This window comes from Dermacentor variabilis, chromosome 3 (genome assembly GCF_050947875.1).
Source record: "Dermacentor variabilis isolate Ectoservices chromosome 3, ASM5094787v1, whole genome shotgun sequence".
NCBI classification, from domain to species: Eukaryota; Metazoa; Arthropoda; class Arachnida; order Ixodida; family Ixodidae; genus Dermacentor; species Dermacentor variabilis.
Window position 1 is genome coordinate 145,897,996 of NC_134570.1, and position 21,592 is coordinate 145,919,587.

Consider the following 21,592-nt stretch of genomic DNA (forward strand, 5'->3'; position numbering starts at 1 on the left):
GCGCCCTACCAGCTCTGACTGCATTGTTGCTCCTAAAGCCTTGTGGAACGTTTGCCCACGTGGGCAGGAGAAATTTGCAGTTGTCGAAGGAATGTTGTGGGCCCAGTTAAAGCACAGACAGGCTGCCCCAACTTTTTGGTCGCGTTCTGTGCCACCGAAATATAGATCGCCTGGGGTCGCCGCGTAGACTTGTTTCATCCTAACACTTTCGTGGTGATAGCGTAATCACCGCAAAGCTTTACTAAAAACCTGAGCTCGGCACATCATCTCCAGTTTGAGCAGTTGTCGAGCCAGTGCAGAGCACCACCAAGGCGGATGCAATGAAAACACACAAAGGGACAAAGGAAAGAGTCACCCGCCCTGAACAGTGGGGTGCGCTTCCGAGTGCATAAGCTGTGGCGTCTTCACCTCGAATTTAGCAGCCCTCGATACCTTCCTCAACTGCTGATGCAAAACCGACCTGATCACCACGTGATTATTGTTTTGCAGTCTCTGATGGAGATCATGCGCGTCCTGCTCGACAACATCAAAGCGTCGGCCACTGACCCGTGCCCGACGCTGTCAGTCCACTGCTTGAAGCTCTGGAGTGAAGTCGTTTCCCGGGCCGAAGCCGTTGTTTCATGATGCCTAGAACGCGTCTTTATTTAAGTGGAATGCCAGAAGGTTCAAGTAGCGCAAGTCTGAACTACCATCGTCTTTTCTCAAGCGCATAAGTTTTCTTCGCTTGCACGGGAAACACATTCACTGAATACCTGTCTACAGTTATGACTCAACTACACCGAATAGTTCCGGTACACAGTAAGCTGTACCGACGAGAGGAGTAAACCAACGCTTGAAGGCTTTGCATTCCAAAACGTCTACCGTAGCAGAACTCGCGGTTCTCCGCGGTTTGTTTCAGATGGTCAACACGGATGGTCCTGGAAATTGGTTGTCCTTTGCGACAAAAAGGTGGCATTTCAATGTATGTAATCGTTCCTAGCACCTGGAACTCATCACCGAGCGACGTGGGAAATCCGTTAACCTAACCAGCACGGAAATGTACAAGAGATACTTACACAGGATATTTTTTCACTGGGTACCCGATCATTGCAGAATCACTCTAAATAATGATGCACACAGGCTGTCCGAATATCCCACAAAGGAGACTACTGCGTCCGCTTCCACTCCTTAGGACAGACGCCCTGAGATAGCTTCGCTTTCTAGTAAGCGCACTGTCGGTATCCCAGTGCAATATAACGCATGTAAAGCGCACCAGACAGCATAAACTGAACCCTTCTCACAAACTTAGATCTCTGCCCGGGCTGTACGGACGCAAGATATTGTTTCTCGGCCAGTTGTGGTTGGGACCTGCACTCGGGAGACCTTATTAACTACTTACTAGATTATGCGGCAGAGATGCATGTTATATCTGTGACCAGGAGAACATAAATCTCTTATTCTGCCACATGCCACAGTCCTTGATTTTACATACAAACACGATAAATGCCCAATGAACTGTGCGGACTACATGATTGTTACCTGCCTGTACTGGCCTTACTGAAACATCTTCCGCACCGACCGTCAGCCCAGAGGGCATTCAAGTCATTTTTGCGCTTTTTGAACATGATTGGCTCGGGCGAACGCTTTCGACAGCCTGGTGCAGTCCGCACATTGGCGCGCATTCGCCGCCTTCCACTCTGTATTTTTTCTATACCCCCTTTTCCTTCCCCAAGTGCAGGGTAGCCAAAAAGACGTCTTCCTGGTTAACGTCTCTGCATTCTCTTTTTATTTTCTCTTTCTCTTTCCCGTTTTCAATCTATACAGCTTCTAATAACTAGATTCGAGGACGACTGCTTTTCACAGGATGTCGACTCAAGTGAAAAGCATTCTTCTCAGTGACTATCGTGTCATTCGTTCTGGCAAATACTGGCGGTAAAGATCACTTTTCTTCTACTTCCTTGGATAGCCAATCACATCCATGACACGTCATACAGTTGGAAGCACCAGGTGTCAGAAGCTCTGCGGTCATTGTAAGGTCCTGGACAATCCATGCACATGGATGGATCGGCTGTTTTCCTACTGTCTTTGTTGAAAATGAATTGCTTGCAATTTGCGTTTTTTTTTCTCAATGACAGCGTAATTGTGGAATCTGACCATCTCTAGTATTCAGTTCGAATATTTCTGACGCCCACCTGGCCAGAAGTCATCACGGCCGTCATTTGCGAGGAAGAGAGAAAACTTGCTCATTGGCACCAAGAACACCATGCCGCCTGAAGACTCCCCGGATGGTAGATTCATCTGTCTCCGCAGAAAGAGACCCAGCAGGAAGAATGTCTTTGCGAATGAGCAATGCAGTCGAGCATGGTAACTCTGAAGTCAAGGCCTGAACACTGACCTCACACCATCGTCTTGGTTCCCGAGTAATCCTCCAGCAACCTCCGATTATTGAACAGGCATGCATTATGTTTTTCTTGGAAGGTATCGTCCCGAATGAATGTGAGGACATTCAGATACATACGCCGAAAATGTACTCGCAATCGAAGTTTCCAACGAGAGTTCGCTGGAACAATTGCCACAAATCACGAAGTGAGGGAGCCTCAAAGTGCGTTCCTACATCGCTATGAACGATGTTCCACGGCGAGTGTAATTTATTACATTGGAGTGACCATTCTCAATGCGGACTTGTCAATACTCGTCAAAAGAACAATTGAGGGTATTGTCATCACGCAAGTGAGCCGCCTTGGAACCACGTGTTTCGTCAAAGGGATTTTCAAAGGACATTGTGCGCCATCATACGTCAAATTCGGTCACTTCCGGCAACCTGTACGGCGATACCAGCAAAAGCCTCTACAATGCCATCAGTGTTTTAGACTTGGAAATTTAAAGTGGCTCTGTGCGAACTCCTTACTGTGTCACCGGTGGGTTGAACCTCATCATGAAGACACTTGCTGGGCTACTATCATGAAGTGCGGCAACTCTAATGGTTGTCATTCTGCCTCGCCTATAGGCTGCCCTCGCATCAACGAAAAGCTCGCAGTTCTCAAGAAAATGTTTCGGGACAATTCGTCTCACAGGGGGACCGTGCTAAAAAACGCAGTGCTTAAAAACAGAGTGCCACGAAAGGATAGTGGCCCTTCTATTGTTAAAAAAGAAGTTATTGGGTTTTACGCTCCAAACCCACTTTCAGATTATGAGGTACGCCGTAGTGGAGGACTCCGGAAATTTTGACCACATGGGGTTCTTTAACTTGCAGTTAAATATAATTACATGGGTGTTTCCGCATTTCGCCCCCATTGAAATGCGGCCGCCGTGGACGCGATTTGATCCCGCAACCTCGTGCGGCCCTTTCACTGTAGCACCCACATTCTCCATTTAGGCCACGAAAGGCCTGAATTGCACAAATGAGTCAGCTGAAAAGAGACATTATCCAAAAGAAGAGTCTGCGCTTCCGAGCGAGATTGTCAAGGCTTCAAGGAGCCTATTGCTGGCGCTGATGCCACGCCCAAAGTAGGTCGTGAAGTACTTTTAACGCTTCGTTCCCTCATAGATGCCATTCGAGCCTTTTTGCCGAACCTTGGCACCATGCCTGCCCAAAGTTCACTGAAAATACTGGACGCCCTAAGCCCAAAGCTTGAATCTATCGAATAGAGACATTGCCAACCACCACCCATCATTTCTAGAAGTCAAGGCTGCGTCAATTATACACTGCAATGTAAGAGGACTAGAGTCACGGATTTCTGACGTTCGCATGTTTTATATGTTAATAACTCCTCAGTCATTGTAATCTTGAAAACAAGAAAGATTATCGGGATATGAGTGTGGTAGGACCACAACAACGGCATCCATGCAGCAATGTCTGTGTTTTTATTCATAGTGAACTACCATAAGTTCGCCAGCCGATTCCGCCTCGCAAGGACCATCAATATGTTTGAATAACAGCTAAAAAAGGGCAAACTCATGTTTACACTTACAGGCGTTCATCGATCGCATTCAAGTAATTTGGATTCCAAAGGCTTAAAAAATAACGGTATGTCATGCTCCATCGGTCATCATCGGAGATTTTAATGCGTACCATAAAGCACGTGGAAGCACAAAGACAAATGCAAGAGGGTAAATACTACCAAGCATCACCTGCAACCATGGCACTTTCAATCCCGAATGAGAGCAGCTCTACGACCTTACAAGGCGCGAATTATGACAGCTGTCTTTACCTAGCTTTCGTCTCCAGCTCTTTCACAAGATGTGTTAAATTGTTTTTATTTATCCAGATCCACGGTCAGTGAACATGCGCACGTACCTTGTCGCAAACGATGTGCGGAACACCATTCGATTATTTATTGATTGCACTACTTTTGACTTTGACATATAAGATGCTGGTCCAGAGGGCTTATACTCTGGATTTGAGAAAACACTAAGGGTACAATGCAAGACGCCACGTGCATGCTCCCTGCTTCGTCTTACACACGAGTTCGAGCGACTGCGCGCACTCTATCGCCGTGCGGAGTGACGATACACCGGGGCAAAATCCATCCACGATCGTACGGTAGCCGGACGAATTCAAAAGAAAATCCAGTTTCGCATTGGTAGATTGGCACGTAAACGTTGGACAATGCTTTGCCACTTACAAGAATGCCGGAAGCCACTTTGCCGCATCTAGAGAACCCTACGTGGTCTGCGTTCCGTCCATGATTATATTGCGCTTAGCGTTACACTTTTCGTCCGTGTAACACTAAGCGCAATATAATCATGAACGTCTACCAAGTAGCCCCGTTCATTACTTTACTAAATGCGTTCCGTCCGTGAACAACACTTCCCGTTCAAAGCACTGGTGCTTTTCCAGTGGCGGCTGTATGTTGATATTGCAGAAGACTTTCTTGAAAGGATCGCAGGTCAAGCACACTGTCCAGGCTCTCCTGCACCCAGTGAAATCTTTGCTTCGCATGACTGCTGCATGTACCGTCCTTTCACAGTGAATGAATTCGAGGGGACTCTTGCTCTATTCAGGCATTCTTCATCCGCGGGACCAGAGGGAATATTGTTGCGTAGGAAGACGCCGACGATAAGCTATATACAAGTATATTTACAAGGTAATACGCCGCACTTGGCCAAGAGGAAACAGCCCGCGCTAGCCTCTAATCGTCGTCATCGTCTTCCCCCTGCTCGCCTCTTTGTCATCGCAAATACTGTTCCGTTGCACTGCCCCCGGCGGTAAAAGCGCCGTCCCGGAGCGACTAAACGCCGGACTCGGAAGCAGCGTAGTAGGCCTTGAACCTACTGGCGTGCCTAACATCCCTAGATGCTAGAGTAGAGATGCCATGCGGCATTTCCTGTGCTATGGACTCTTTACCCAATTTTGTTTTCTTTAACCCCTACGTAGCTGTATTCCCATGTCTGGAATCTGTGAAGTGAACGTATAACGAAGTAAATAAATAAAAAAATGAATTCTCCAAGTAGATAGACCGTTATTTCAGCAATGGTTGCAGCTCCATGCCAGATGCCGTATTACTGTCGTCATCATTCATCGCCCAAGATGAGCAAAACTGCAGATAGATGGTGCTGCTATACTACAAATTCGACTGGAAAAGCCTGGAGTAACAGGTTGCGCAGCCCCTTCCCATGTTTCTCTAGGCATGTGACGTTGACGACGACCTGGTAACATAGCCTGCAAAGGGCTACCAGGTGACTTCAAGACCACGCTGGGGAAAGCACGCGAAGCCGGGGACCTACTCCTGCTCAAGTCATATTCCATCACCGAATCACTTGTTTAGCACAAATTCATGTGTTGTGCCTCTGTTGTTGCCAGGCCCACAAAAGGTCATGCGGCATCACCTCTCAGGAAGAACTTCAAGTAGTTCAACTTGTCCGCCACTGTGAGGCTTGCGTTGCGATGAGTCACCTCAGTTATACCCTCCCAAAGGTCTGTCCATCGACACAGGTCTTCCGCAACGAGAGACATGGCAAGCTTAAGTATCTTAGCTACAGATGTCCCAGAAGGATTGCCTAAGGACAACTTCTGAACCTTCGGCTCTGAGGACGTGCACTGCAAAAGCATTGTCGCTGGCTCAGACGCTCACTCTAGGTGCGAGCAGCATTGTCCTCGTCCTCCACAACGGTGCAGTGCGGATTATGTTTGCCTACCGGCCGTGGTGCACCACTTTTCCACATCATGATAGAAAATGGTGCTGCGGCCAGTAGAACAGTGCTCGAGTGCCCATAGCCGCCCGTACGCAGAGTAAACTAGAGACCTGCTTAAGGATATCCCTGCCGTTGAATTCAGTTTTGATGTGAATATCAAATGTTATTCTAAGCAGTGCAAGCAAAGCCCGATGGGAAGTTATACTATCGTAAGAAAGCATGAAATGCTGCAAATATTTTTCTAGCCTCTACCCAAGTACAGGTGCCGGGTTATATCAGAGTTTTAGGCTGCGAACTAGCAACAAGCACGTAGTTCTCTTATGGATTCGGTGTAGCAAAGTATCGCTTGACTGAAATAAATCATGAGGTACAAGGTCAAGAAGCAATTAAGACACAGTCTATGACATATGCCACAATGGGGCACTCTGGATGAGATTTTGGCATCTTGGGGTTCATTAGTTGGACCTAAACCGGTGTAAACAAACGTTCTGCCCATTCCGACCGTATCCTAATACTGCCTCCACCGCAGTTCCTGAAACCCGCGACCTCATCATCGGCGGCGGAATGATGATCACCGAACCGTCACGGCGAGTAAGAACCGTTCAGAGCCAAGATGTTCCATTTCGAGTTGAGCTTACTGTTCCCATTAAAGGGAAGCTGAAAGGTTTTCCAGAAAAAATGAGTGAACATCTGTACATTATGGTTTTCAACCCTCCGGATTCGAATATCGTATCGAAATTGAGCCAAAGAAAGCGCAAATATATTTTATTTCGACGAAAAGTGCAGCAGCGGACACGCCCAGCTCGCGCGTCTCGTTTCCGCCTGTGATTGGTCGGTGCGCCTCGTGACGTCAACTCTGCCGCTGCCGACCGCTGCCGCTACACATGAAGCGCGGTACCAGGTAGTTTGGTGCTGTTTTTCTGAGACGGTAATGGAAAATTTAGAGAGACTGCGTTTTTCTGAGGAGTTCGGCGTTACTCCCTACATGTACGAGCCGATTGCGAAGAGCCTGCCTCTCGAAGAAGCAAACGATGCTGGTGCGAGCAATGCTTTCGACGCGAACAAAAGCAAAGTCTTGGGATCTCCTCGTGTTGGAAATGCTCTTTGGTGAGTATGTTTTTTGCAAAGCGATCTAGTGATCTCGCCGATCTTTCGCCGATCTAGTGAGCTCGTTTCCGCTCAAACAACTGTAGTGTTGTGTTCCTGCATGCCTCCTCGTGGAACGTAAGCGGGGATGCGATCGTCGGCATTTGTGCGCTGTCCAAAGCTGTCGGCAATCTACAAAGACGGTTTAAACGCGTGAAAAGCTTCCCGGTTCATGCAGTACGTGTAGCGACCTTCATCTGTTGACTACCACTCATGTTGACTACCACTCACGTTAATTACCACTCACGTTGACTACCACGCACGTTGACTACCACTCTACATACACGCAGACGCACCAACAAAGGAATGCAGGGTTGATCGAAGCATATTACGATGGCACGCACGCAGAAACAAGCGCGGTCAGGCACGGTCGCGGACGCTGCGAAGGAACGAAGCAGAGTTGACGTCACAACACCGCGGTTTCCGGTCTCCGCTCCGCTCGCTCACTCAAAGGGGGGTGGAGCTACAGCGCAATTTCAACCGACGATTACGTCGCTCCTAATTGAAAAAAAAACCAAATTTTACCTACATGGTTTATAAGGTTCCCGCATCCGTATGTGAGCGTCTTATTGAATTCGACAGACTCTTCAGCTTCCCTTTAAATAAGGCATTGATTTCTATTTTCTTTTTAATGCTTCGTAACAAAATCCTTACTTTCTTAGAGGCGTTAGCTGAAGCTTTTGTCTATTTCAACAAAAAGCCAATGTATCTTTCCTGCAGAATTATGGTGTAGCCGTAGGCCCCCGGCATAGGAACACAGACGGTTTTAATCGAACTTTCTTGAGGGTCAGGGGGCGGGGGGGGGGGACTTACAGTCTGATTTTTCACAAAGATAAGACGCTATAGCCGTAAAGCTTTCCACTGTCGGGTCCAACGAGCATGAGGCACCAGGGACGCTGAAGTGAACTCCGCCTACTCAAGCGCCGGCACCAAAAAGAATGCAGTCCTCACAATTTGTTCAGGCTTCACTCAATGCTTCTAGCTTTCTTCCTTGCTTGACTTTCTTGCAACCTAATTGCCATTTTTTTTTCTATTCTATTGCTCCCGTCTTCACACTGGAGGTGGAGAATCCAGCTTGCTTCGGCGGTCTAACAGCGATCCAGCCGGTCGTATCATCATGCGAACACTGGGGAACGAATAATGGTAAAGGCGGGTGGGGTATCCCCGAACGCTCCACTCAATGCCGTCAGCGAAGCTGTCGTGCGGTCCGTTCAGATTCAGGCCATTCAGGTTGGCGAGGTGGCACCTGTTGTACCACCAGCCACCGCGGTAGCGGACAGCGCAATTTTCAGACGGCGCCGCGTCGTTGTCTCTTTCGAAGGTGGAGAAATTCTGACCATTGCCGTTCGCCAGTGCGTCCCAGCCTGAAACATGGAAGCAGCGCAATGTCAGAATAAATACGGTAAAACGTCTGTCCTTAGTGTTGGAAATAATCATTATACATTTTATAGCCTCAGCAGTCACAATACGTGCAGACACCTCGGCAAACGATGGCCGCTGCCGTGCCGGGTAGTCTTTTAAAGGGAAGCTTTCTCTGGGAACCCTCGCAAGAATTGCTAGCAGTGGTTGCTGTTGTTGTCTAGCCAAAAATCTTGCCACACAAAGAATAAAATAATTGGGTGCTCAATGCTGCGACGGAAATCCGGTCTCGAACAGCCCGATTCTCTAACCATCAAAACATAAACAGCTTTTTCTCTTGTTCGCTTGTCCTTGGCCCACTAAAGCCATGCGCAGAATTAGGCATCCATCGCACGCATACTTCACACGCATTAACAACAACAAGCTCTTTGAGACGACTGACGTGGACGTTCTGGTGCATAGCACATGCGCTCAGGGCAGTTGTCATTGTTCCACAAATACAAGAGTAAAGTGGGGCCACAATAGTCAACCTTATTCATTGTCATTGCACTTCTCTCTGCATGCACCTATTTATGCCATTTTCCTGCATAAAAACATCAAACATCGCATCTAGTTCACTACCTCGATGTCTCGGACTGTTAATTCGCATGAATTGATCTTTGTATTTTAACAAAGGTAGTGAACGGTGTACTGCATAAAAGGCTGTCCCAGCTGTCATGCACCGCGCTCTTTGTAAAGAACACGGAGCGGACACAACCAAGTGCATATTTTTCATACTCGAGTGGTGCAGCCACCTGTCCGTTGTACATGTTCTTCTATTCGTCCTCGTCCCCATAGCGCTGTTTTTCTTCAAATAAGCAACGTCAAATTTCCTGGGATGTGCTCACGGGGTTCTTCGCACTGCTGTTTTTCTTCAAGAACGCGAAAGAAGTTAACCGACAATTACTATACTCCCTAATGCGAACTTTGAGCTTAGCTATGAATGTGTTTCGATTCCGCGATATATTGGGCTGGAGCGGGCAATCCGTCTCGTGCGACACATTGCACACGGAACAAAATGTGGCGCGACTTCCTCGCTTATTAGAAAATTGCGAGTGGTAGCGCATGGGTGACGCGTGGGCGCGATTCGCGGCAGCCTCCGCAGACAGACTTTTTCTCATGCAGCGCTTTGTTTCCATATACGCTATCGGCGGACGCGCTTGCCGCACGCCTTATCGATGCCGTCATCAGTCAACAGGTGAGGCGCGTTACTATAGAGCCATCTCGTAGCGACTGTTGCCGCACAACACGTCTGGCGCGCCGCTACTCTTTTCTTTTCATGCTTTCGCAGTGCCTTCCTCCTCTGCTTCCCTCGTCGAGCTCTTTTGACTTTCGCCGTCTTACATTTCCCGCTGCCCTTCACATTCGCTCTTCCATCAATCGATTTGCTTGTTTGCTGGATTACGCAGAGGGACGCCGACGCTCAACGCAGGAACGGGTGCTTAGGCGCTGTGCTCTAAAATTGTTAGACCTTCAAGCCAAGCAGATCAGTGGGATAGAGTTTCTACGGAATTTGGAACATTTGCAGAGAAGTACGCCAAGCGATCTCGATCATAGAGTGTATCACGAAATGTGTCCCGGGATTACCAAATGGCTCAAGAAACTCAGAGATAAATACAATGAGAGAGCTTTCTGGAAGATAGCACCTCACATCATGAACGACATGGCATACAAAGGAGCCGCACTGAAAAGCCACCTTTCCCATTTGTATACATTCACCTACTGAAATTATAAAACAACGATCGCTGTCTTTTACGGCGCGCATAAAAGGTCAGTTGAAATTCATTTCTATGAAACAATGCGCTCTCCTTTTAGAACCTTTACACAAAAACCCCAGAGTACAATATCGCTTACTTAGCACTCCAACGGCCTGATGCCATTGTAAGCACGTAATTTACGCAAATTACCTTATAAACAATGCATAGCAATCATCGCGGTGCAGAAAGTTTAAAGACCGACGTGTCCGCCTGCAAATGACTCAAATCAAACACCTGCTTACCGCCACTATTTAGTTCTTTAATTTTTCAGTTTCCCTGCCTCTACTCAGTTTGTAGGCGACTAAAAGAAAAGATCATTGTGCCCTCGCTAAACACCCGCTACAATATTACGTTTTGCTTAAGGTAAATACGCGCTTAGCCGATCGGTAATGTAGTCATCTGACCCACGTATTATATTGATATACTAAAATAGCATCTCACAATTTCAAGCGAAAAGCTGTCCCTTCCTATATTCCACTATATTAAAGTGATGTTCCTGCCTTTTCCTTTTTTTGTTTGCCGATAATTGCGCAATATTATGCAGGATGCCGCATTTCTTAAAATTGGTCGCTAATATGGTGCCATGGTATGGATCCAAATCGATAAAATATTATTATTAAGGGGGCAGTAGCACCATCTTATGGCGAAAAATGATACCGTTCTGCCGATCCTATTGGTAGCGGTCGCGATGGCGTGTCGCGGCACACATACTAAAGTTCGTCTGAATGCAGAATGGATGCAATCAAAATAATGGGCAGACCGTAATGGATGCTGTACCACGAGCAATCTCCAGGCAGCGGTGTGTACAGTGGGAGAGACGAAGACAGGGGATGACGCGCGTTAAAGAACCCCAGATAGTCAAAATCAATTCAGAGTACCACACTACGACGTGCCTCCTATCCCATGGTGGTTTCGGCACGTAAACCCTCCTCCTCCAATGAAGTGGTTGTCGAATGTCACAGTTTGATCAGCCGATAAGACTGCTAAACCAAGACACAATTTAAATTTGTTAATTTTAAAGATTCGCAAGCAGGTACATTGAATTCCTTCTATACAAGGCTTCGAAGGCTCCTTCAAATGGGACGAAACACTATTTCCGTCGCTAAAATTAACTTACACGGCAATCCGGTTAGGAAACTTCACGACAAAAGCTATCGCATCGAAAAAAAAAAGACATTCGGCCTGGATTCCCGAAGTAAAAGCACAAAAACGTCACCTTCTGGTCCCAACAGCTTTCCGAGTCGCATCTTGAAGAGGTTCTCTTCGTTCTCAACACGAATGCTCTCGTAGTCCACGAACACGCTGTCTCCTGTCCTGTTGCTCAGCACGACGCGCAGGGTAATGGGCTCGTCATCTGACGTAAGCGCGTGCAGCGCCTTGTTCCCTGCAGGGACAGGATGGAGTCGAGTAAGGATGTGTGTTCAAATATTTCGGCGATATTTCGTCATTACTTGCGCAAGAGGAATAGCTTCGGCTTAGTGAGATGGGTGCTTGAAATGGTTTTCCTAACTCAGCATTGTTGTTCCCTTAAAGGACATGTATTGCGTAAAGCCCTCATAAGCAAAAACTTTGCCGCGGGAAAGCGCCACAGTTTGGCGTCGCAGATGATTAAGGCGCATCTATTATTAGTGAAGATCGAAAAGCCGCATTCTAATAAGGTATAATAAGGCACGAGTGCGCTGACAGTATCCTTATAGGACGTTTACTTCTGCCAAGGCTATTTAAGATAAAGTGATATTACCTATGCTACATGCGTTAAGGCATTCTTACCTGACGCTGGAGCATATTTCAAGTTCATCACACTGCCGTCCGTAGGTCAACGTAGAACTATTAAATTTTTCGCATAGTTCTTTCATGTGTGAAACATTCAACACATCGAACAGCACATACGATGGGGCAAGTGAAAAGGACAGCACAGGAAGCTCTACCTGTTCGCTTCTCTTCAGCTGTCGTTTACCTTGTTGCACACCTTGAATGTAAACTAGCAGCTTTGAGAATTGCCAGGTTCACCGAAAACGGAAGCGCAGCGAGGAGTTACTCTTACGCCCTCTTTATCCCGATGCCACCAAACCACACATCAAGAACACAAATACCCCGTAGCTTACATCTTATCCGCCATCAAACACGCAGACAGATGTCGCCTGGACTGAGGGCACCTGCTCGGTGATCCGCTGAGTGACAATATCTTTTTTTTTTTTTACAGCGAAACTGTATAGTGAATCTGTATAAGGCTCAGATCCGGGGTTTGGTCGCTTCAGCAAGCCAAAATAACCATCCTCAGCAATGGCTTGAACGTGTCTTCTTCTTCGTTGGCGCCCCTCGGCACAACCACGCGAACGCGCTCGCACCACTGCTCGCGCGTTCATCGTCGTCGTCTTCTTTCACAGCTGGGTCCATTTGCAAACAACTACCAATCATCACCAAGGGCTCTTTCGAGAGCGGCTGACGTCACGGCTCTATAGGTGAACGACGTAACTGATCTCACAACGGCTAGGCCGCGCGTCATCAAGACTGCCGAAAACAGCGCGCGTATGAAGAGCGACGGAGGGAGCAGCGACGCGAGTGTGGTCGTCGCCCGCGTGCGGACGTTAAGGCGGGGTCCGAAAAGCGTGCCTCCGAGGCGGCACGTAAGCGACTAGCGAGAACCGACGAAGCATACCGCGAGTCAGAGAATGGTGCAAAGCGCATTCGGCGCCAAGGGGTCAACGTGGATGAGTTCAAGGGTGGGAACGCGAAGTTCCAAAGAGACTTCCTTGATTCGTTATTGATTGATTCGTGGTTCGTTAACGACATCGCTACGATCGCCGCCATGGCGGATGACGAGCAGCGGCGCCTTGTGTTGGAGGTGTTAAAGGCGTGCTTCCCCTACGAGTGTGTGTCGGACTTTCGCGTGCGTGGCACACGTGGAGAGGCTCAGTCAAAGGGGGCAGTTTCACCTTTCTCGACGATGAATGGTTTCCTGTACCCGTATGTGCTAGCGCATCTTCGGAAGCTCAACGCCGATCGGATCAGCTGCGCTGGTGATCCACCTTCGCACAGATTTCTTTCCTTCTCTGTCTCCTTCCGCGCATGCTCAACTGCTTACTACCACCAGCCGAAGTTCTAGTGCCCTCGAAGTGAGAGACACGCGCTCATGTGTTCTTCTGGGCTGCTGCTGATGATGATCTTCTTTTGTGGCTCATGATCAGTGAACCATGCTCTGCATTTTCCTAGCCATTTCAGGATCCTGATGCATCTACATAATGCACGAAAGCCTGCAATAAATTGCGCGGTGCTATTTCTATGCTTCCAAATTTTGAGTAATTGTGTAGCCCCAACGGTGATTATTTTCATTTCAGAATAAATAATACATCATTAAATATTACAATCTAGAGCTATCATGTTGGGTCATATTTTTCTAAGAAATGTTTTTCTAAGAATTTCAGGTTCGTCAGAACAAAACGCTATGCATTGACGCTCGGGCAAGCTAATGCAACATCCGATCTCACAATTGCACTTAGTTGTACCGAATTTCAGAGCCGGCCCATTGCATAAAGGACCTCAGTTCTGCTTTTTCCAGCGAAGCTGCATATGGTTAGGGCATTTCCGTCGTACTCGAACAACCAGCGGACCAGCTAGTTCGCGCTTCTCGGCGCAACACAGCGAACTCGATCGCTCCACTGCTCACACGTTCCTCGTTATCTTCTAGAGCTGGCTCCGTTGCCGATCACTGCTTAAGGGGGTATGAGCCATTTGTCGGCCAGAGGAAACTATCCTCGTCATCATCATCTATAACAACAACAGCTAGCGTCATCAGCAAGGGCTATATCATCGTCTTCTTCTTCCAGAGCGTGCTCGTTTGCGCCCCTCGGCGCAACAGCTCGTAGGCACTCGCGCCTACGCTTGCGCGTTCGTCGTCAACGTCTTGCACAGCTGACTTAATTTCCGCTCATCATTCGAGTGTAGAATTTAATTTCTCTTCTGTCGTCGTAATGGGGATCCTACATTCATTTTTTTTATTTGCAGTGGTATGAGCCATTGCTTAAGGCGTTAGGAGCCATTGTCTTACGTGACGGACGCATTTAATAACATATGTGATGCGAAAATGTGTGTGCATAACTATCGTCAGGATGACCACTGACCAGGATAAGAAACATGTTCGCACTGTTGTTCAATTTGTATGTCACCTCTGGGTCGTGTGCTAAACACCTTCGCGGGTCATCCACATTCACCGAGTTGGATGGTTCATGGCTTCTTTTGGTATGCTTCTTGTTGCAACATTTTCCTGAAAGTGAAAGAAATGCATGTGGTACGGTTCACATAATTTTGTTAACGGCGAATTGGCAATGTCATGTGAGGCAGAGACTTGGAGACTGACAAAGAAGCTTGAGAATAAGTTAAGGACCGCACAGAGAGCGATGGAAGGAAGGTTGCTAGGCATAAGGTTAAGAGACAGAAAGAGCGCGGTTTGGACGAGAGAGCAAACGGGTTTAGGCGATATTCTAATTGACATCGAGAGAAGAAAATGGAGCTGGGTAGGTCATTTATTGCGCAGGTCAGGTAGCCGTTGGAGCATCAGGGTTACAGAAGGGGTACCAAGAGAAGGGAAACGCAATCGAGGACGACAAAAGGCTAGGTGGAGCGATGAAATGAGGAAATTCGCGGACGCTTGTTGGAATCGGTTGTCGCAGGAGAGGGCTAAACGGAGATCGCAGGAAAGGGCCTTCGTCCTGCAGTGGACATAAAACAGGATGCTAATGATAATAACGCAATCGAGGACGACAAAAGGCTGGGTGGAGCGATGATATGAGGAAATTCGCGGACGCTTGTTGGAATCGGTTGTCGCAGGAGAGGGCTAAACGGAGATCGCAGGAAAGGTCCTTCGTCCTGCAGTGGACATAAAACAGGATGCTAATGATAATGATGATGATGATGGCAATTATTATTATTATTATTATTATTATTATTATTATTATTATTATTATTATTATTATTATTATTATTATTATTATTATTATTATTATTATTATTATTATTATTATTATTATTATTATTACAGAAACTTTGCGAATTATCCCGAACAGCACGCCACAAGTACACCATTAATAAAGAAAACTCCGAACAGTTTACAGAAAAATTAGAACGTCATGTGTAGACTTTCGCAACAGGCGTCTGTTTCAATATAGATACGGCACCATTATGCATGCTGTTCGCTTCAATATTGAGGCTTGTTTTGTTTAGGCTATTGCGTTTGTCTGCGCCTCCTGTTTTCATTATATATGGAGGCCCACGCTAAACCTTACGTTGTTGAAGGCAAGTAAATCGGAAATTAAAATTTTTCTTTCTGTTCATACTTATGGAATCGCAAGTGACAACCATCGGTAATCTTTATTTGCGCATAAAGAGGAGGGAAAAGCACGAGGACTATTACAGTTTTGAAGCTTTAGCTCGGGCCCAACACAGACACGGCCTATTCAAATACATGTAAAACGCAAAAACGTTTTTCTTAGATAACTGCTGAACAGATTTTAATGAAATTTGTTGCATTTGAGAGAGGAACTTAAATTCGAGTAACTATTGGAAGCGGAATTTCGATTTAGGGCCTCAATTTTGTTAAAAAGATTATTTAAAAATTGAAAGTTGGAAAAAAATAGAAGCACGAAGTTTACAAGTTAATAGCTCAGCATCAAGAACAGGTATCGCGCTTCTGTAAACGGCACCCATTAGATAATTCAAAACGGATCAAGTCGATATGTCATTTTACATCTTACGTGAATTTGCTACATTGGTTACAAGGGTTCTGCAAAAGCTATATTTCCATATTACTAAATTTCTTTATATTTATTTGTAACATCAATATTGTCCGCTTTACATGTACTATTAGATGCAACTCACAGAACTACATTAGACTTTTTCGCTGTTGATATATAGAGTTGTAAACATGATAATTTCCTTTTTTTTTATATTTGCCAATTTTTAATAAAAAATTCACGACCTAACTCAAATATTCCGAACCAAAAGTTACTAGATCTTAAGTTTTTCTTTTAAATGCAACAAACCTCGTCAAATTTCGTGCAGTGGTTGCCGGGTGAAACGAATTCTCCTTTTACATGTATTTCGATAGGAGCGCTCGAGCTGGAGTTTCCTCATAAATGAAATAGCCATGGGAAATCAAAGGCCTTCGCCACGTCGCAGGTAAGCGGTAATTGCTAGCTGCCGACCAGGCAGAGGTTACGGGAGAGAGTAGAGCGTGGGTGGCCGGAGCCGGTCGCCACTAGGGTGTCACCAGAAGCTATTAAGAAGCAAACAATGTCTTGACAGTTGCAATAACCATGGAGGGCTAATTACCCTAGAGTCAACACTTGGTTAGGTCCTGAAAGAAGGGAGAGGCGCCGTGAGGGGATATTGGCTTGCCGAGCCTCGCTAACTAACGTCATTATCCCATTAATCTTTTTTATTCTTTCCTTCCTCAAAGATATTCGTATTTCACCAAGTGCCGCACCAAACCCGCTACAGCAGTCTGCTCCCGAGTAGGGAAGTCACAGTGAAACAACGTGAACGTACTGAAGCCGTCTGTTGCACAAAAAATTTGGAGGACGCTTAAGCTTCGCCTTTAACCTCCTCATTCCACGGACACCTAATTGTGTACCTCTTTCTTCAATTTCACAACGATTTGCAGAACGGAATACTCGCTTTGAGACCCGATTTATCCGTTTGGGTACATTTTATCTTCCGCTTTGTGCAAGAGATGGCGCTCTAAGTCTTGCCGCGGCTGCCGCATCTGCAGTCAAACATGGCTTCCTCCAGCCCGCACGCGTCTTTTGCCACCCCCCCCCCCCCCGGCATTAAGTAAAATTTTCTGACGCTGCCTTGCGGTCCTCCTCCTAAATTTTGTAGCTGTGATAACAATGGACACACTATAGACCTTGCTGGTACATGTTTATTACGAGTATTGCACGATGTATTGATACTAGGTGTGCGTGAAGCTTGAGGTACCCAGTTGGGTACTTGGGGATTCAGTTGTTCTGTGGTGATTTACAGAAAAGTACCTCACAGAGGACGAAATCCAGGCTCTTTTGTAGCAGAGTGGTGCGGATTTGTGATGCTGCGTGATGCGCGTTTTCATTCATTTTTTGGACATGGCCTGCTGCAACAGTTGGGTGCAGTACATGAGGGACTCCGAAAAGGCCATGCTTCCAAAGAGGAATCAGCTAGATTTGCTAAGCTTCAAAACAAGCATTGCTCATGTGCTATTAAATGCAGAGCGTCCTAATTCACAGCAGCCTAATTTCAGCGCAGATAGCGATCAAAAGTCTACACCTCCCAAAAGAGCCAAGGTGATTCCTATACCGCCAGACGAGGTGCGTTACGACAGGACTGGCCACTTTCCAGAACATGAAAGCTGAAGTTCCAGATGAAGTGTCGGAACCCGCAGTGCAAAGGGAAGTCGCGAGTAATGTGCCGTAAATGTAATGCGTTTCTTTGCCTGCAAACTAAGAACTGTTTCCTGGAGTTCCATACGGCCTAAGTTCCAGTGTACCCACTTGGGTACCAACAAACAAACTACCTTTCGTTCACATTTTTTGCCCGCAACATTTTTTATCAGTTGTTTTGCTGTTCTTTGCGTTCAAAATTGTTCAAGAATTGATGTCTCCGGACTGAAGAGGTTAAGAGTGGAACACGATAGTATTCAAAGATCCCTGACTGCTTCTCACGGTTCCCAGCAACTGGAGAGTATGTAACCGTAACGTTTATCGGGGAACGCTGGGCACGAACGTTATGCACGAAGGCGGGCTTTGTTTTAGAAACGCGGCCTGTGGCGTGGGGCGCGATGCGGCGGAGCCGAACGCAAGCGGGAGGTACTGCACGGAACTTAGTGCGCCGCTCCGCGACCCCCAAGACACCCACCCGCGCGCCAGCACGCGCGAAAGGCGGATGCCGCGGCCGGTCTGCGCATTGTAGAAATTCTGGAAAAAGGATTTCTTTGAGTTTTAGCGTAGCAGAATTATGCTTTCTCGCATAGTCGAATGACAATCCGAGAGATATCATGACTGTAGGTTGTGTGCAAGTCGTAGTTTACGATTTTTTCCAGGTATTTTAGCTTGAGAAATTTAATTAGTTCAACAAATTTCCTCCGTCGCATGGAGGGCCTGGGTACGGGTGGTTCGGCAATCTTCTTGTCGAAACGACGTCCGATGCCGACACTGGATTTTCTGCTACATGGGCTCCTTAATGTTTGCGTATTCAGATTTCTGTAGCTGCTAAGTAGCACTGTATGCCGAAAAGTTAGTCCGGGCGCACTGATAGACACACTGAGAGGCAAGCAGCTTTCTGCTGGGGCATGCCTTTCGGCCGTCTTCTCTTACGCGTGATCTTGACCGTTCTTGAGACTGCTAAGGGGTGGCAGCCGCAGCGTGAGATTACAGGGTGCGCTAAAATACTAAAATATCAAAAATATTTACAAAATCAGCGTGCCTTCAATACTTCTTTTAAAGTTGCCTTGATAGACTCTCTTTGCTTTCTAGTTTTATGTTTATGTTCGCTAGTGGGTTAGTTTTTTGTCTGCGAGTGGACCACACCCTTTATCAGAGATTAGCCAAGAGTGGTGAGTTAGGAACATATAGTTGAGCCTAAACTAAAACGGCAGATACATTTTTAACATATAAAAATAGGAATGAAGCCATGTATGCCCTCATAGACTGTCCTGCCTTTTTCATCTTTGCCGCTATTCAGCGTTACCCTCATCGTATGTCTGAATATCCATATAACTATTTCGTAAAAACGTCATGCCCACTATAATTCGTTACCACATTTTGCAGAACTTGCGTAAAGCCGTATTACCGATCCAATACTCCTCGCTTGCATTTCCAAATCCATTCGCGTACTCTGTCCAGTTTCGGTAGAAGTGATACACGCTGTTGCCGAACTGGCCTCTCCTCTGAATCACCTGCAAATAAAAAGCAGGAATAAAGTATTCTACACAGTAAGCCCTGCGCTTTCACGTCAGTTTCTTGCTAAATTAACAAGGTATATTACTGCGATAACACATCTTAGGCACCTCATGCACTTACCGGAGGCTGTCTATCTATCAGTGGTTAGTGGCTGTCTCCAACTGCCACTAACCAGGGCCACTGGGTAGCCCATGGTAGATTGGGTAGCCCATCGAGCTGCTGTGCTGAGGAAACCGGGTTCGGAAGTGAGTACCTATATAGCACTATACAACGAACCTATTTTTACGCCTACATGGATGGATGGATGGAGTAACTTTATAGAAAGGTCCTGCGAGCTACGGGACGCAAGGTCCCATAGAGCGGGCTACTCCCACGTTGGGACCGGGAGTTGTAACTCCCTGGCCGCATCGTGGGCTCGCTGGACGGCCCAGAGCTGCTCCGCCAGGTCCGTGCGGCGTAATGCGTCTTGTAGCCTGGCGGAGTCTTGATCCTTGTTTGCGTGGTTCCGACCACACGGCCAGAGCAAGTGATGTACGTCTAGTGTGCTATGGCAATTTTCGCAATATGATGTTTTGTATAGGTCAGGCATGTAGTGGTGTAGTCTGTTCTGCGTGGGGTACGTGTTTGTTTGAAGCATTCTGAACGTCAGGGCTTGAGGCCTGGTGAGCTTATTGTGAGGTGTGCTGTATATTCTGCGGTCTAGATAAAAGTGCTTTATGATCTCGTTATATGTGGAGGGAGGGTCCCGATTCTCGCTGGGATGGTCACGACCAGAATAGGGGGCGTCGCGGAAGGTTAGGTCTCGCGCGCTCCTGTGAGCCATCTCATTGAAATTGCGAAGAGGTTCAGTGAACCTCTTCGACGATGCATTGGAGCACTGGGCTTCTGCCCCTCTGTCTGTGCAGCTCTTCCATGAACCTTTCTGACACCAACCCAGGTCACTGGGCATGTGCCAGTAAGTACGTGCCCCTTTTCAATGAACCTCCTTGACGTCAACTAGCGTAGCTATGTGCCACAGGGTATGCGCCGCTTTATACTAATAAAAGTGAGTGTTTAAATTTCTAGAACGCTATCAAACTGATGATGATTAATTGGTGTCGTCGATATATTTGTGCAGCTTTGTGCGAAAATAGTGGCGGCGGGCTAAAGCACATACCACAACGTGCTCACATTTGTTCGTCCTGATTTCTTCCTCCTCCACTAATTGTCAACAGGAATCTTGCGCTCCAAGTTTGACACGTGCAAACGCGGCAGCTGATGAGAATGACCCGCATAGGCTGCATTGTTATGGCCAAGGGCATTGCAGCTGAGATATTAATATGTATCCTGTATTCCGCCCATGCGATATCATTAATTGCATGATGACGCCTCATGATACCTGAGGCAATATGGAGTATCACAAATTTAACACTTAAAGAGAGAAAAAAAAGGGGGATGAACTTTTCCGGATGAACTTTTCTTTTTTTAGTTTACTACCCTGCGTTCTAGCAGGGTATTACAGCAAGGAAAAAGTAGAAAGAAAAGAGAAGAAGAAAATATTACGTGCTCAACCTGAGCACGTTTGGTGCCGTTCCTCGCCAGAAAGATGCGCTGGTGTAAATAAAAATTAGTGAGACCAGCACATGCGAAGATAATAGAATAAATCCGAGCATTTTCGCATATTTGTTACATTTCATGCTACGGCTACCTTCTAAAGAAACAAAATGTGAATCATGCCCGACCTTACTATTACTATGTTGGCTCAGCTCATCGGTCGTTCTTACCGTCCAGCCTCCGCCATCCGTCTCCATATCACAGTAGACGCTCTGACCCAGCGGTCCAGCAGCCGTGTGGAACACGCTGTAGACTCCACTGGAGCGCTGACCAGCGTGTAAGAGATCGGTGCAGTGGTGAGGCTGAATTGTGGCTATAAGACAAGAAAAAGAAGTGCATTATGCGTATAGCCGACGACCACCTCAAATATGTCGCGGAAGGCTACATTTGTTTTCGGACAATAATTACGCGTTACCAAGCGATTTTATTCTGAGATGTGATGCTTCTGTTTCCGCGCTGAATCTTTCAGCTTATACATCATAATTACGCCTGGTGCAAATATTGAACCACAAATTGCAGCATGTTTCCCGAGCCTAATCACAATTATCCCGCGCAATCACCTCTATCATATTACTCACCGGGCTACACGACCATGCATATTGGCCTTCTCTTGCGGTAAGATGGCAGCCACCGAGCGTTGATATACGTACGGGG

At 46.8% G+C, this 21,592-nt stretch overlaps 1 protein-coding gene across 1 annotated transcript in view; it reads right to left on the bottom strand.

The window, feature by feature from the left end:
- Window positions 1-7,984: 7,984 nt before the first annotated feature.
- LOC142574797 (uncharacterized) overlaps window positions 7,985-21,592 on the bottom strand; it is a 106,075-nt gene continuing 92,467 nt past the window's right edge. Inside the window, exons 8-11 of the mRNA XM_075683808.1 lie at window positions 21,109-21,251; window positions 19,236-19,341; window positions 11,632-11,799; window positions 7,985-8,624 (exon numbers count right to left, since the gene is read on the bottom strand). Coding sequence (XP_075539923.1) covers window positions 8,311-8,624; window positions 11,632-11,799; window positions 19,236-19,341; window positions 21,109-21,251 — 731 coding nt within the window. The 3' untranslated portion in view covers window positions 7,985-8,310. The remainder of the gene's footprint in view (window positions 8,625-11,631; window positions 11,800-19,235; window positions 19,342-21,108; window positions 21,252-21,592) is intronic.